The sequence below is a fragment of the Myxine glutinosa genome, unplaced genomic scaffold (assembly GCF_964187855.1).
Source record: "Myxine glutinosa unplaced genomic scaffold, kmMyxGlut1.1 SCAFFOLD_413, whole genome shotgun sequence".
NCBI classification, from domain to species: domain Eukaryota; kingdom Metazoa; phylum Chordata; class Myxini; order Myxiniformes; family Myxinidae; genus Myxine; species Myxine glutinosa.
Window position 1 is genome coordinate 1 of NW_027616515.1, and position 17,135 is coordinate 17,135.

General features: G+C 41.4%; 1 protein-coding gene across 1 annotated transcript in view; it reads left to right on the top strand.

The window, feature by feature from the left end:
* The first annotated feature begins 31 nt into the window (after nt 1–31).
* Nucleotides 32–17,135, top strand: part of LOC137438212 (leukemia inhibitory factor receptor) — a 68,052-nt gene continuing 50,948 nt past the window's right edge. The window contains exons 1-6 of the mRNA XM_068133278.2: nt 32–636; nt 761–920; nt 8,029–8,180; nt 9,853–10,016; nt 14,496–14,673; nt 15,956–16,038. Coding sequence (XP_067989379.2) covers nt 579–636; nt 761–920; nt 8,029–8,180; nt 9,853–10,016; nt 14,496–14,673; nt 15,956–16,038 — 795 coding nt within the window. The 5' untranslated portion in view covers nt 32–578. The remainder of the gene's footprint in view (nt 637–760; nt 921–8,028; nt 8,181–9,852; nt 10,017–14,495; nt 14,674–15,955; nt 16,039–17,135) is intronic.

The following is a 17,135-nucleotide window of genomic DNA, read 5'->3' on the forward strand; positions in this document are numbered from 1 at the left end:
GTTGGTTATCTTTACTATTTGTGCCTCTGTCACGTCTTCCTGTCTGTCATTTGCTCTTGCATCTGGCACATTTCTCCACAACCTCGATCTCATTCTGTCGTCTCAAGTATTCTTCGTCTGCTCCTTGATTTTCACCTTCTTTGTCTTATAAATGCTGTCTTCGTTTCTACCTCCTTAAAAACCGATCGCTCCGTCTGTTTAACTCTTGCTGACGCTGTTTCTTGATCCCCAGCCGCCTGACTTTTTTAAAAATCATTTTATTTCAAAGTGATTTACTCTTTAGATCTCTCCCTCTCTCTCTCTCTCTCTCTCTTCCTCTTTCTCTCTCTTTCTTTCTTTCTTTCTTTCTTTCTCTCTCTCTCTCTCTCTCTCTCTCTCTCTCTCTCTCTCTCTATCTCTATCTCTATCTCTCTCTCTGTCTCTGTCTCTGTCTCTGTCTATCACTCTATCACTCTATCAATCACTCTATCACTCTATCACTCTATCACTCTATCACTCTATCAATCACTCTATCACTCTATCACGCTATCACTCACTCCTCAACACACTTCATTCCTTTCAAAAACTGTTAACTCGAAATGATCTTATTTCTTATCATCCAATTGTATATCTGCATCACTGACAGCTTGGTTGCAGGTAATAATGGTATATGTAATCATCTACTCGGTGCATATTTTTGCTGATTTTAAATACTGTATATATAATTGATATAATTTATAATTTATAGAGCTTTATTTCTTTTGGTTTCTTTTTTTGGCAGGAAATGTAAAAAACACTCTTCCACTGCTCTCATCAAATGATTCCTCGTCGCACGAGGTGGCAATGGGACCAATTGACTGTTGGACACAGGACATGGATACTCTCACCTGTTCCTGGGCTCCTATCGCTGGTGCTTCCAAATACAGTTATACTTATAACCTGTGAGTATACTCTGTCTGTATTTTTATGTCATGATATTTTTTTGGGCGTTCCGTCATTACTTTCTCTTCATATATTCCATTCCTCTCTTCCTATTCCGAACATCTCTATCTTGTTTTTATCTATTTTCTTTTTCTGGTTCCTTATCTGCTGGTCAGCAAAGATTTTGATAATTTATCACTTTTGCTGTCATTATTGTGTAACTTTGTCTTTCACAAAGCCAATATAATTTGTAGCCAAATTTCACTGGTGAACTTTTATTTTGTACTAGCAAAGGTATCCGTCAATGACGGGGGTTCGTAGATCGACGTCTGACCTGAAATGAACAATTTCCTTTGGAGTGTGTAATGGTAGAAAGGGGATTTCAGTGTAAATATTCAGTGAGCATATGTCGCAATGGGTGCAGCTGGTAACCTCGACAACCTCGTTCCATTCTATCAGCTAAGATTTCCAATCCATGCTTGTTGTACCTCCGAAGTACTGCTCAGGAGTGAAGGTGATATTATGAAAACTCAGCTGGTAAACGGGTTTAGGCTTTTTTGGGCCTACCGCCTGATGGAAGACCATCAAAGTTCTTTCCATACCAACCGACCACCTCCAGACACCTATACCTCTCCGCATCGTTTCTTCAGCTCCGACCTTCCCCCTCTCTCTATAATCCCCATAGCTTTGCTTTCAGAAATTTCCCATTGCATTTCATTCTGGTTTCCCATTCGATGATCTAGATCAGTAGTTTCAGTTTCACTTTTCGACATCAGTTTCGCTTTGAGATATCAGTTTCGATTCATTACAACTTGCGATGCGAAGCGAATAGTGCACAGAAAAGGTCGGCAAAACTGATTTTGAGAGGAAATCCTTTCGAATTTTCTAAGGGGTCTAAAGTGTTTTTAGGGTCATAAAGGGGACTAAAGTGTTTAAAGAATCAAGGCTCTTAAAAGGGACAAATGGGGTCTAAAGGTGTCTAAGCACGAAAGAGAAAAAGAGGTCAAAAGTGTCCAAATGGTCTTAAATTGTCCAGAGGGTCTTAAAAACTCAATCAGTCTGAAAAGTATTGAAGAAGGTGTATATGTCTCAAAAGGGTCGAAATTGGTGTGAAAGGGTCGAAAGGGTGTAAAAGTCTAAGGGGTGTAAAGGGTCTAAATAGGTCTAAGGGGTGTAAAGGGTTAAAAAGGGTCTAAAGGTGTTCTAAGGGTTGTAAAGAGTGAAAGGGATCTAAGTGGTGTAAACGGTCAAAGGGGTATAAAGGGTCAAAGGGGACTAAGGGGCGTAAAGGGTTGAAAGGGGTCTAAGGGGTTTAAAGGGTCGAAGGTGTGTAGTGTAAGGGCTCTAAAGGGGCTATAAGGGGTGTAAAGGGTCTAGAGGGGTCTAAGGGGTTGTAAAGGGTCAAAGGGGTCTAAGGGGGTGTAAAGGGTCAAAGGGGTCTAAGTGGTGTAAAGGGTCGAAGAGGTATAAGGGGTGTAAAGGGTCTAAAGAGGTGTAAGGGATGTAATGGGTCTAGGGGGAGTCTAAGGGGTGGAAAGGGACTGAAGCTGTCTAAGGGGTGGAAAGGGTCTAAAGGGTCTAAGGGGTCTAAGGGGTGTAAGTGGTCTGAAGGTTGTAAAGGAGTGACGCTGCAGTTAAGAAATTAGCTCGCGTTCGTAAATAAATTACCTCGGGAGTGCAACACGATAATAACGGGCCAAATGACCTCCTCATCACTGTATAAACCCCTATTCGGGTATATCGTGGTTAAAAATCTGATGGTAGAAAGTTTCGTTGTGATTAACTTTGGGAGCTCAAAGCAGTACGATCACAAACAAACAGCAAAACAACTCACCTTGTTGTGAGGATGAGGTGATCTTTGGAGGTACACCTGTTGTCAAGAGGCGGTTTGGAAATGGCGTCACGTGGGTCCCTTTTTTCTACAAACTATGTTTTCACCCTTGAGAGTGATGTTGTTAGATGAGCAGTAAAATAACCTTTACATCGATGTATCGGGTGTCTTTGTACTATTTTCCGTGTTTGAATAATTAGTGCATTTCAGAGGTCACGTTACTCCTTCTTTGCCGAACTACCCGATCATGGTAACGTTTTAATTAAGAGTTGTTTCTCACATCTGATAACGTATTTGAAGCTCATCATCTCACTAATTATATCGGTATCCATGGTGAAATCCGAAAAAGAAGTTGGGCTTTTTATGAAGCTTTCTATATGTGGATCGACCCTTGGAGATCATGGCGACGGGTGGCGGCTCGGGTGTTTATAAGTTATGAATTGTGAGAAAATAACTGCTTTAAAACCCTTAGTTAGGTGCATCATGGAAAAAAATGTTATCCAATAAAGTTTTGTTCCAATTAACCTTGGGAGCTCAGAGGAGTATGTTCACAAACAAACAAACAAACAACCAAACATTTTGCTTTTATATATATATATATATAGATACAGTATATATATATATATATACATACACACATGGTTGAGGAGTGTGTCGAGAGAAGAAGGTTTTGCCTGCTTATGTGAAGGATGAGAGATGTCACGGCAGAGGATGGAGTCTTCAGCACATCGATAAAGAAGATCAGCAAATAGGTCCTTTCTGGTCCTGCACTCTCTACCCTCTCTGCGCTTTGTCCCCACTGGGTTTCTGCAGGGCACACGCGGACCACCAGCAACCCCTTTCTGGTGAAACTTCTAAAATCCAGAATCACTGCTGACCTCCACTCATTCGTCCCTCTTTTCTCCCGTCTGTGGAACCAACTTCCACGTTCTCTTCAATTTCATTCTTCTTTCCAGGTCTTCAAAACAGCTGTTCACCACCATCGCAGGTTCACCACCACCCCCATCCAAAACCATGATCTTCTCTACCCCCGTTAAACAACCCCTCCGCTCCTGCCTCCAATTTTTTTTTCCAGTTCTTCCTTCCTGAGAGTTTGTTTCCACTTCCATCTTGTCCACTCCCCGCATTCTCTCATATCCCTCATTCTTACCTGCATCCCTTGTTTGTCCGTCTCCGTATATTTTGTCCTTTGGCCCTACCATTGTTTTTCCTCCTCTCCTCCTCCTGTTCCTTTTGTTCTGTTCCATCTTGATCCAGTCTGTGCTCTTCGAGTTCCTCCACGAGCCTTGACTTTGTCTACAGAAAAAAAAATGGAGTTGCATTTTAGCAACCATCCCAAATTGCCTTGGCTACACTAGTGGCCACCTGTGGTGAAGACACTAAACTGGAATTCCGGCGGTTGTAGGTTTAAATATTGATGAACACAACGCTGTGAAAGAATTGGATTCTAAACTTCGTTAAACTGAATTGGTCTCAAGAGAATTAATTAATGCGTTAACGCGTTATTGGTCCAGGAACAAGGCCTGTGAAAAAAGGTCTCGCTCAACCCACAGCGCCTTTCAAAGTTTTAGGGGCATATTCTGTTAGGGTAACCCTTCTGGAACATTTCTAGGGTGGGTGTCGCTCCAAATTGTGGTATAACTTTTTTTCTACAGGCTAATGTCTGTAGTGGGGTTTGGCTCTCAAAAAGTGTCTGAAATAGAGGTGATTATGTCATACTGGTGTTATTTTTCACTGTTTCGCAGTATTCCTCGCAATCCAACATAACTGAAGTGCAAATGGAACACAACACAATGCTACATCATGCTAGTATTGGTCATAAATGAATCGGGTTATTCTGGGGCGTTTATCGTCTTATGGGGTTGGGTTGAGGGAGGGATTTTGCTCCAGCCTTCAATTCTATTGTGACACTTACTTTAACCATATAACACTTTGAGAATAACATATCTGGTTGCAGATATCTTACAAATAACACCAAAATTAATTGCTCTATGCACCATAAGAATCCAAATAGAAAACTAGAACGTCACTCTGTTGAGCACATACCTCCACCAGGCTGAACAGTTTGTTTTGTATCCACTGATAGACCCGATCTGGATTCGGACCTGAACCAAAATCTAATCCGCTTGTTCTTGTCACCTAACAAACTCGTCCACCAAGTTTAGTCATAACTCGTCCATAACTTTTTAAAATATCATGTTACATATCGCTTTTCGCCCTATCTCCCAATGGTGAAGAATCACTTTTAAAATTAAATAATTCTCGTATCCGAATCCATATTCAGATCTTCACCAAAATTGAATCCATTCGTCCTTGTCACACACACAACCTGTCCATCAAGTTTCGTCCAAATCCGTCCATAACTTTTTGAGAAATCGTGCTATGTATCGGTTTTATCCTCATCGCTCAATGGTGAAAAAATCACTTTTAAAATTATCTGATCGATCCGGATTCGAATTCGAATCTTCACCAAAATTGAATCAATTCTTACTTGTCACAGACAACCTCTCCACCAAGTTTCATCCGAATCTATCCACAACTTTTGAGATATCTTGTTCACAGACAACCAGACAGACAAACAGACAAACAGACAGACAGACAGACAAACAGACAGACAGCCAAACAGATAGACAGAGGTGAAAACATAACCTCCATCCACCTTCGGTGACAGAGGTTACAATAAATTTTGGCTATTATTAAAAATACAATTTTCTGTCATTACCTTCGCAAAAGCGGAAGGTTATGTTTTGATCGCTGTGTATTTATTTGTATGTCTGTGTGTGTGTGTGTATGTTATTCGCATAACTCAAAAAGTATTCAACCGAATTGCATGAAATTTGGTGGGATGATTGGTTATTATACGGGACACATTTGATTAGATTTTGGGAGCAATCGGGTCAAAGGTCAAGGTCAAGGTCACGAAAAGGTCAAAATCGTATTTTTGTTGTTCTGTTCCCTACACTCCCATGCCAAGTACAGAACAGTAGCTGCGGCGAAGGTATGCGCTCTACCGAGTGCCCGTTCTAGTTAATAATGCAATTTTCTTCATGAAAACTGATGAAAACTGAACTTCATGCTGATGAAAACTGAAACATGAAAACTTCATGAAAACTGAAAACTGATGAAAACTGAAAACTTCACGTCCGCAATTTTCTTCATGAAAACTACCTACAAAATTATAAAACAATTATAGAGGTAAGAAAAGTATCTTAAATCTCTTATTATCGAATTACCATGATCACTGAATTGGATATTATCCATGGTGATGCATAAAATCCTGCAATCCAGCCAAAAATATACCTATTTCTTTAAAAGCCACGCACCATCTCAAAATGGCGGCTCATACATACTCAATACATTTTCACAAACAATAGAGATTCTCCTCTTAGACAGCACTGAATTAACCACAGACTGCCAAGAAACACAAATATACAGGAGTTCTAAAAATGCTCGGTCTCTGGCGTCGGCGTGGCTAATCGCCATCTGCGGAAATAACCCAACGCAGGAACCAATAGAGACCGTCTGGAATAATAGTTTTGGCCGAGGCAAGATTCAAATCTGTGGTGTTCAGAGGTTTTCTACAGATTCCAGTACACTGAGCAATATCACTTCTGATCAGCATCGCATTGCGGTACAAAAGCCTCCCTGGCTGGCCTGAGTCTGTGATGTCACATCCTGGTACTACCGAAGGACCATGAGATGGCTAACGTCTCTTCTGAATGAGATCCAGATTGTGTTAGCTAGTGCAAGTCATGCAGCTATTTGAGTGCCAGTTTACATCTGTAGTTTTCAGTGCCTCTAAATCTGGCAGCAAATGCTATTTAGCATTCATTTGATGCTAATTTCATTTGATCATTACCAGGCATAACACATTACACCAGCTAAACAGCTGTTGTTCGCCACCATCTCAGGTCTTCCCCAATCCAAAACCATGATCTTTTTGCACCCTCGTTAACCCCCTTCCCTATCCTCACCCTACACCAATCCGTCTTCCTTCCAAATTTCCAATTTTCCTTCCTGAGAATTCCCTTGTGTATCCATGTTGTCCATCCCATGCATCTTCTCTTTCCCCCCCATTCCTCCCACACCCATTGTTTGTTTTCCCCCCCCTATCTTGGCCTTTGGCTCTCATGCTGTTGGTGTTTCCTCTTCCGCCCCCGACCCTCTCTCTGCTGTTCCTTTTGTGCTGCGGCGTCCGCATCAGTTCAGTGTCCTAGTATGAGCTCTTCCATGAGCCTGAACTATGTATACAAATTTTTTTTCCAAACAACAAGCACAAATGACTAATGACTAATGATAACTAATGATGATTAATGACTGAATGACAAATGACTAATGTAACGTGTTAAATAAGGTGGTGCAAAAGATGCTGCATCAACAGCGGTAATCATCCGAAAAATTGTTTTTTTCGAACCTTTAAAGTGTTTATTAGCGCTGAGGAAGCGCCTCTAGCGAATGACTTCCAGCCAGTGTAACGCGAATTCCTGTCACAGGAATTCTGAGATCATATAAGTGTGACGTGGCAGTTCCTGATTGGTTCGTGTTGGGGAACCCCTTCTCGCTGCCGACGTGACGTAAATTCGCGCACGCGCACTGGTGAAGCGCGAGATTCGGCCCAAGGTTCTTATTATTATTATTATTATTTTTGTATACAAGATCGAGGCTCGAACCATGATCGAGGCTCGAAATTCCATGCCCGAACCTCAGCGCAATCCAAGAGGATTCACTTGTTTTATTTCTATTGAATTATATACTTGGAACACAAATTGTCCTTTGGCAGTTTGAAAGCCCTTCCCTTTAGCAGCGCTTAGACAAGATAATATGGCATTTTACATCATCATGGCCAATCAGATTTGCCGCTCACAGCTCATGCCTATGTCATTGTTTCTCAAAACTGCACAGGGTTAGGTGTTCTATGAACTCTCTAGTTGTTATTGGTGTCATTAGTTTTTAAAATGCCAGCTTGCTTATTTATGAATTTCGGGGAATGCGGTATGTACCACCTTACCTGCTCTGCTGTGCATGTGATGCTACCACTCCACAAATTGTGGTTGACTTAAAATGCCATTCGGACAACTTGGAATGGGTTTTTTTAACTTTGGATGGGTTTTTTCTTAAGTTGTTGTTGATTTAAACTTTTGTAATCCGTTACCTCTTTTGTGCTATACTGCCCCATGTAAATCTGTCACTATGGTTTGAAAATTCCATTACTTGCTCTGATGTCATTCATATTATTACATCTTTGTTTAAATTGATGCAATTCATTTTTGTTTCACTCTCTTTGTCTCTTTTTCCAGTTGGAATGGAAAGGACGTGTCTGGCAATGTGTCTGGGCCTCAGTTACAATTTTCGGTTTCATCCTATGGACGATATAATGTGTTTGTCCAAGCATTTGGACCATGGGGACAAACAAACAAGGCTCATACAGAGGTGAACGTGGAGGAAGTTGGTAAGATATGGAATCAAGGTGCTATTTAGCAGGAGATTACAAAAGTTAATGCAGGGAATTATTGTGATAAGGCAAACTTTACAAAAGTCAAACCATCATTTTTGAAATAATACACCACTTTTCGTTTGGCTGCAACGGAAATTATCCTTAAAATGTCACTGATATGATTTTTCACGTTGGGTAAATGCAATGTAAATTAGTGATGTTGATATTGACTCGCATTCATACTGTCACGTCAACGGGGTCTACTAACGATTCCCCGCCACTCCAAAGCAACGTACTTCGTGAATGGCCGATTTAAAGGAAACAATGCTCGAATGGACAACGCAGCTTCCCCCGGTCGAGATCTGTATTCTGCCAACTTCTAAAAATGAATCTGTGTTACCAAATTTCCACTGGGCCGGAACAGATTGCTCTCACCTTCACAAATACATGGACCGCAGTAACTTAACGTGCGACCTAATTCGCACTCCCCTCAAACGTAACAATACTAATTATCAAGCCGTTATGAAAATTAAGTTATCATTTTGATTACAATAAGAAAATTAAGCAAGGACAAACACATCAGTGAAGGCAAAAACTACTATACTGTATATGAACTATACAAATTTATGAACTATAAAACTACTATACAAATTGCGACACCTTGACTACCTACATGAAATGAGAGCAAAATACAATTCTTTTATTTATTTACCGAATCAATTTGTTACCTCCGCCACCAAAGCTGGATGGAGGTTATGTTTTCACCGCTGTCTGTCTATCTGTCTGTCTGTCTGTCTGTCTGTCTGTCTGTTTGTTTGTGAGCAGGTTATCTCAAAATATTGTGGACGGATTCGGACGAAATTTGGCAGAGAGGTAGTGTGTGTGACACGAACGAAATGATTAGATGATAGTGAAGATCTGGATTCGGATCTGGCTACTAGAATTTTTGAAGTGATTCTTCACCATTGGGAGAGCCTGGTGTTGGCTTAGCGGTTAGGGTGCCGGCTTGGGATCCTAGGATCCTGGGTTCGAATCCCGGTCGATCGCTGAATTAACACCAGGTGGGTTGACTCAGCCTGTCATCCTTCCGAGGTCGACAAATTGAGTACCAGTTCACTGGTAATTCCCTGTGTGTCGCAAGAGGCGACTAACAGGGTTGGCGGCAGGAAGGGCATCCGGCCATAAAACATTGCTTCAAAAAGGGGACCACGGTGCCCAAAAAGGCCAAAAAAAAGGCCAGGGGAAAAAATGGCCTCGAAAGGCGGTTCTGTTCCTTTCTTTCTTCACCATTGGGAGATAGGGCCAAAAACGTTATATAGCAAGACATCTCAAAAAGTTGTGGACGGACGATTTTGATTAAACGTGATTCTGTATTGTGATTTTCTGGTCTACTCGGGGATACAAAACGCAAACTGTTCACCTGTCGGAGGTATGTTCTCCACTGAGTGCCGTTCTAGTTTATTTTTGCTTTTCTATTTAAATCTTCTACATATTGCTTTAGTGCTAAATTAATAATGTTTAGTTTTCAGTGAAGCCTGATCTAAATATATGGTCTCTGATTCATAGTTGAAAGCATGTTTGTACCCATTACCCATTTATGAGAATTGATTATTATTATTATTATTATTATTATTATTATTATTATTATTATTAATTTCCTTTCTTCTTTCTTCTTTGCCCTCCGTAGTAATTCCATACCCTCCTGAGCTTGTCAACGTACGAGCAATCAAAGACAATCAAATCAATACGTTGTCTGTTTTTCTTTCTTATTCACACTTCGACTACATTGGCAGTTATTTTCTCTACCAAGTGTCTGCCGAGACTTTGGATGGATTACCTGACACTACACTTGTATGTACCAGAAAGAAATGGTGTAACAGCATCAAATATACTCGTGCTTTCTCATCATTGAATAGTATGGGTTGAGATCCTGGGATAGTGCCCGCCAAGGTTACCATGAGCGTACACTCATCAGCCAAAGCAAAGAAACACCCGATGTAGCAAATAGATTGGTCCGCAATCACCACTGATACTGACATCCCCAAATCAAACACGATCAAGTAAACTGATAATAACCTTATGCAGGCAAATAAAGAAGTTGCGTTAAGTACCCGACATTAAGAAGAAGCCCAAAAGCTATCAGGCCAAAAGGAACGTTAAACACCTTGGCACACATGATGCTGTCGTTAAAGCAACAGACAATATAAGAACTGTGAACTCAATATAACAACAACTATCGGGGACACCTCTACATGGTGATTGTACCCCCCAACACAAGTCGGGGGCCAAATCTTCCCCATTCTTCCATGTACCGGCCCATTCCCTCTTGTCTCTGCCTCTTTTCTTTATTTCTGTCTCTATCTCTCTATCTCTCTCTCTCTCTCTCTCTCTCTGTCTCTGTCTCTCTCTGTCTCTGTCTCTCTCCCTGTCTCTCTCTCTCTTTCTCTCTCCCTGTCTCTCTCCCCCTCTCTCTCTCCTTCTCTCTCCCCCCCTCTCTCTCTCCTTCTCTCTCTCTCCTTCTCTCTCTCTCCTTCTCTCTCTCTCCCTCTCTCTCTCTCTCTCTTTCCCTCTCTCCCTCCCTCTCTCTTTCCCTCTCTCCGTCCCTCTCTCTTTCCCTCTCACCCTCCCTCCCTCTCCCTCTCCCTCCATCTCTCTCCCTCTCCCTGCATCTCTCTCCCTCTCTCTGCCTCCCTCCCTCTCCTTCTCTCTCTCTCTTTCTCTTCTTCTCCTTCTCCTTCTCCTTCTCTCTCTCTCTCTCTCTCTCTCTCTCTCCCTGTCTCTCTCTCTTTCTCTCTCCCTGTCTCTCTCTCTCTCTCTTTCTCTCTCCCTGTCTCTCTCTCTCTCTCTCTTTCTCTCTCCCTGTCTCTCTCTCTCTCTCTCTCTTTCTCTCTCCCTGTCTCTCTCTCTCCCCCTCTCTCTCTCTCTCTCTCCTTCTCTCTTTCTCCTTCTCTCTCTCTCTCTTTCTCTTTCCCCCCTCTCTCTCTCCTTCTCTCTCTCTCCCTCTCTCTCTCTCTTTCCCTCTCTCCCTCCCTCTCTCTTTCCTTCTCACCCTCCCTCCCTCTCCCTCTCCCTCCATCTCTCTCCCTCTCTCTGCCTCCCTCCCTCTCCTACTCTCTCTCTCTCTCTCTCTCTCCCTCTCTCTTCCTCTCTCCTCCTCTCTCCTCCTCTCTCCTCCTCTCTCTTCCTCTCACTCTCTCTCTCTTCCTCTCTCCCTCTCGCTCTCCCTCTCTCTCTCTCCCTCTCTCTCCCTCTCTCTTCCTCTCTCCTCCTCTCTCCTCCTCTCTCCTCCTCTCTCTTCCTCTCACTCTCTCTCTCTTCCTCTCTCCCTCTCGCTCTCTCTCTCTCTCTCGATCCACACTTACCCAAATACTGTCCCTACGAAGAATTGTTGAAGAGATTAAAAACTCAAACAGGAAAGCAACAATGATTGACTTCCAAAAGTTTTCAGATTATATTGACAGATCTAAAATGTTCCAAATTTTAGGATAATATGGTATTCCGACAAGTGGTCAATGTCACAAGAGTTTTATATACAATACCCAAGTATTCTTACAGTGGACAGGCAAACTGGATTATTTGACTTGCTTTCAGGGGATCTCGCACACTATATATTCATTATAGTTGTAGATCATATATTTTGCCTTCAGCTTGATTTGCACAATGTTAAAGGCATAATGATTACCCCGAGAACTAATCTAAGACATCCCGCAAAGTTCATTACTGATCTAGAATTTGCTGATTACATCGCACTTGTTTACAATAGTCTAAAATTTGTCCAGGATCGCCTTATCTCCTTAGAAACCTTCATTGGTTTTGCCAGTCAGGAAGGCCTTCATCTTAATGAAAAAAGCCTGAATTTATCGCAGTCAACAACCATCCAATATACGTAAGTTTGGTATGAACATCAAATCTGTAAATCGACGCAAGTTGTTATTATTCATCCAGTCGAATTAAAACAGTAAAAGTTTATGATCGAAAAAATCTGGACTTACTAGTCGGTAAAGCTGCCGTTTCTGTAATCAAATCTGTAAGTGACTTTAAATACCGAAGTTCATACATAATGGATTTGGGGAAAGACTTCCAGATCAGAAAAGGGGTGGCCTGGACAACCTGCAGCAAATTAGACCAAATTTGGCGATCAAACTTGCCTGAGAAGTTAAAAGTAAACCTCTTCAGGGCCACTGTCAAATTTATATGGCTCTGAAACGTGGACCCTTAGCTTAAATTAATTACCCTGTAGATATGATCAGTGTTGTGTTAGGTTAGGTATCATTAATGGAGGTAGAAGCAATCACGGGTAGGGATGAAGGGGTGGTACACTGCCTGGTTGAAGCCCTCAAGTGAATAGTATAATTGAACAGTCTCAAGAAGGTGGTTCCACAAATGGGTCAAAAGATAAACAAAGGAGTTTAGGTGTACATTAATCCTAAATTTTGGGAGTTGAACCAGGATGTGGTCACTGGAAGAATGCGTGTATCTTTGAGTTGCTGGAGACGTTGTTCAGTGGGGACTCCAAACTAATGGACAGAGATCAGGCTGTTCATAATCAGGAAAGACTTTTCCCTTTAGAGATGGACCAGCGGCAGTGATGGATTCTGTGACTTTGCTGGTAATTGGAAGTAAGTTCACTAGTCTGTAGTTGATCTGTTTTTGCACCGTTCTTGTAAATGAGAGTGATATTTGCTGTCTTCCGGGCATATGGGAAGCATCCAAATGATAAAAGAGTGCAGACAGAGAAGAGTGAGCAGCAGGGCAGGATTTGTGAACGTGGGCACTGATGCCATTTGGGCCTGTTGCTAAAGCAGGTTTGGGCATGGAGAAAACTTTACACGTCTTGGATGGGAATGACACTGTCTAGTAAACAGTGGGTATATTATGAGGGTAAGATGGGCACAGAGTGAGATGGGTTGCGAACAGTTCTACCTTATGTCGAGCAGAGTCTGTGGTATTGCTATTTGAGGTGATAGGGAGGCGGCAGGAGGTAGAGGAGAGCATAAAGCAGGATGGACTTAACAAGGCACCACCACAACATTGAGGAATGACACTGGTTGGAGAGTTCAGCCTTGGGATTTGCAAGATGATGTGTTTCTGGCTTGCTTCAGGAGGGATGCACACTTCTTGCGAGCCTTATGGGGTGACCTAAAGTTTTCCCTCAGTCGGGTTTGCCTTTCATGTTGAGAAAGGAAGCTGTTTTACTGCAGCTGCCTCTCCACGAGATTCAGTGTACCAGGACCAAAATGATGGATAGGATAGCTGCAGACAGGAAGCAATAAACCTGGGAATTAGAGAAAGTAGGCTTTTGTGAAATTATTCCAAGACTGGATGAATATCAGATGATGTGATGTCATCCCAATCCTTTTGTGAGAGGGTCGATTGCAGTCCGTGCCAGTTGCCCATTGCGAACAATCATATTTTGCAGTATTAAGGTTGCTCCCTCACAATGGTTAGAGAGATGTTAGCTTTGATAAGAACATGGTCAGATGAGCCAAATGGGCGGAAGAACAGGAGGGTTGGATGGAAAGTAAAGCATTAACAGGTCCATGAAGTAGGACGTAACATTTGCAGTAATTCCTCAAGTTCTTCAGCCTTCTCCAACCTATCAAATATATCAGGCTTTTCTTTTTATCCAAGTTTCCACATATTTTATCCTTGGATCGACTTGCTCAACAAAATCATGCAAATGCTATCATTTTCACATCACACAGATCTCTCCTCTTCAATTTACAATACCTTTGAAAACTGTCATCTTCCAGAGATCGACCAAATCCCAAAGTCTCCAACATTCCCATCTCCCAAAATTTGATTTCCTCTTTCATCAACCCCACGTCATCTTTATTTCCTTATGTTTTCATTACTTATTCATGCACTTTCCATTGCAACTCTTCCTTTCAAATCATGATCCACCACTTTCCCATCCTTTACTTTTTACCACCGCCACCGAAGGTCTGTCTGTTTGTCTGTCTGTCCGTGAACAAGATATCTCAAAAAGTTATGTGTCGGATTTAGACGAAATTTGGCGGAGAGGTAATGTATGTGACACGCACAAAATGATTAGATTTTGGTGAAGATCTGGATTCGGATCCGGCTAGTAGATGTTTTTAAGTGATTCTTCACCATTGGGAGATCGGGCCAAAAGAGATACATAGCAGGATATCTCAAAACGCTATGGACGGATTTGGACGAAACCTTGTGGACAGGTTGTGTGTGTGACGAGGAAGAATCTATTCAATTTTGGTGAAGATCTGAATATGGATTCGGATCCGATAATTATTTAGTTGTTTTTTTTAATCTCACCATTCTTTTTAGCTTCTCTTCTCTTTTTTCCTACAGTTTACCTCAACCCCCAAGCTCCTGGATATGTTTAAAACGCCGTTTAGTTTGGATGTGACCAACCTCAAGCCATATACTCGGTATGCCCTGCAAGTTAGAGCTCACTTTAATTCCACAACCAGACCTGAAAGTTGGAGTTCATGGTCATCCATCAAGAACTCTCGTACATCTGATGCACGTAAGTGGAAAAGCACAATAACCAGGAGCTAAGTTTGTGTCAGTTTGTGAATATTCTCACATCTAAGATAATTACATCACACTAGCTCTCCCAAGCCTTTGCTGTATCTACATCTCAGCACTTCCTCCGTCTGCCGATTGTGCTGTTTATATACAGTGCATTCAGAAAGTATTCAGACCCCTTCACTTTTTTCACATTTTGTTATGTTGCAGCCTTATGCTGAAATTGTTTAAATTCATTTTTTCCCTCATCAATCTACACTCAATACCCCAATACCCCATAATGACAAAGAGAAAACAGGATTTTAGAAAGTTTTGCAAATTTATTAAAAAGAAAAAACTGAAATATCACATTGACATAAGTATTCATACCCTTTGCTATGACATTTGAAATTTAGCTCAGGTGCCTCCCATTTCTCTTGATCAGTTTTTTAGATATTTCTACACCTTGATTAGAGTCCACCTGTGATAAATTCAATTGATTGGACATGATTTGGAAAGGCACACACCTGTCTATATAAGGTCTCACAGCTGACAATGCATATCAGAGCAAAAACCAAGCCATGTGGTCGAAGGAACTGCCTGCGGAGCTCAGAGACAGGATTGTGTCGAGGCAGAGATCTGGGGAAGCCTACAAAAAAAATTCTGCTGCATTGAAGGTTCCAAAGAGCACAGTGGCCTCCATAATTAATAAATGGGAGAAGTTTGGAACAACCAGGACTCTTCCTAGAGCTGCCCGCCCGGCCAAACTGAGCAATCGGGGGAGAAGGGCCTTGGTAAGAGAGGTGACCAAGAACCCAATGGTCACTCTGGCTGAGCTCCAGAGATCCTGTGTGGAGATGGGAGAAACTTCCAGAAGGACAACCATCACTGCAACACTCCACCGATCTGGGCTTTATGGCAGAGTGGCCAGACGGAAGCCTCTCCTCAGTGAAAGACACATGAAAGCCCGCTTGGAGTTTGCAAAAAAGCACCTAAAGGACTCTCAGACTGTGAGAAACAAGATTCTGTGGTCTGATGAAACCAAGATTGAACTGTTTGGCTTCCGTCTTCCGGCTTCAGTGTTTGTCATTCTTTGGTTTACAGGGAAGGATATAGAGTAATTGGCAAAGTGGTCTCTTGATGTCATATCTTCATTATTTTTCTGCAAAATCCCTTGAAAGTGTGCAAACAATTGAACATCCCAGCCAAATTTCACATCTGTTTGAGGATTGGGTGTTGGGCAGGGATTTAGCAACAGGTTCATTGGTGACTTGCTTCTTTATGTCACTTCTAAACCCCAGCACCCCTGTATGGACCTCATCTCTGGCGTGAGTTCATCCATCCTCTGACTCCTCCTCGCTGCCGAGCACGTCTGCTGTGGCTGGTTGGTAACGCGTATTGGCACAGGAAATACATTAGATTAAAGTAAGCTTGAATATCACTGTGCAATGTATTTTGATATAATAAATACACCGATAAGACATTGTGGTAGTTTTTAAAATGCACATTACTGGGCCATGCAAAATAATACAATTCTGTATTTCCAATTCTAAGAAATAATAATAAGTCATCTAATATATAAAGATCTATTCGTGTTTGTTTGTTACTTGCAAAATCGAATATTTTTTCAAGTATATTGGTCGATAACGTTTGTTATTCTGTCTGTTTGTCACTCGCCTACAGGTCACAATTCTAACTTGATCGTCATGAAACGTCACCAAGTTGTAGAGGTCATCACAATTGAGAAGCTTATTGATTTTTAGGTCAAAGGTCATCTGGAGGTCAAATTTCTAAAATCGCAATTTTTCATCCAATTGACTTGAAAATTTAACAGCATTTGCATAGTGCAGTGCCTCACTGAATTGGGAAACCAACTATTTTCAGGTCAAAAGGTCAAAGGTCAACTCAAGGCCAAACTTCCAAAATCATCAATTTTCCTCTGAAAAACCGGCAATTTTCATCCGATTTACTTGACAATTATATAGCAACTGCACAGCATATCAGTGATTTGGGAAACCAACTATTTAAGGTCAAAGATCAAATCAAGGTCAAACTTCTAAAATCATCAATTTTCATCTGAAAAATCATCTATTTTCATCCAATTTACTTGAAAATAATATAAGCAATTGCACAAATCAGTGATTTTGGGAAACCAACTATTTAAGGTCAAAGATCAACTCAAGGTCAAACTTCTAAAATCATCAATTTTCCTCTGAAAAACTGTCAATTTTCATCCGATTTACTTGAAAATTATATAGCAATTGCACAGCATATCATTGATTTGGGAAACCAACTATTTAAGGTTAAAAATCAACTCAAGGTCAAACTTCTAAAATCATCAATTTTCATCTGAAAAATCATCGATTTTCATCCAATTTACTTGAACATTAAACAGCAATTACACAATGTATCGCTGAGTTGGGAAAACTATGTAAGGGCAAAAGGTCAAAGGTCAACTCAAGGTCAAAAGGTCAACTCAAG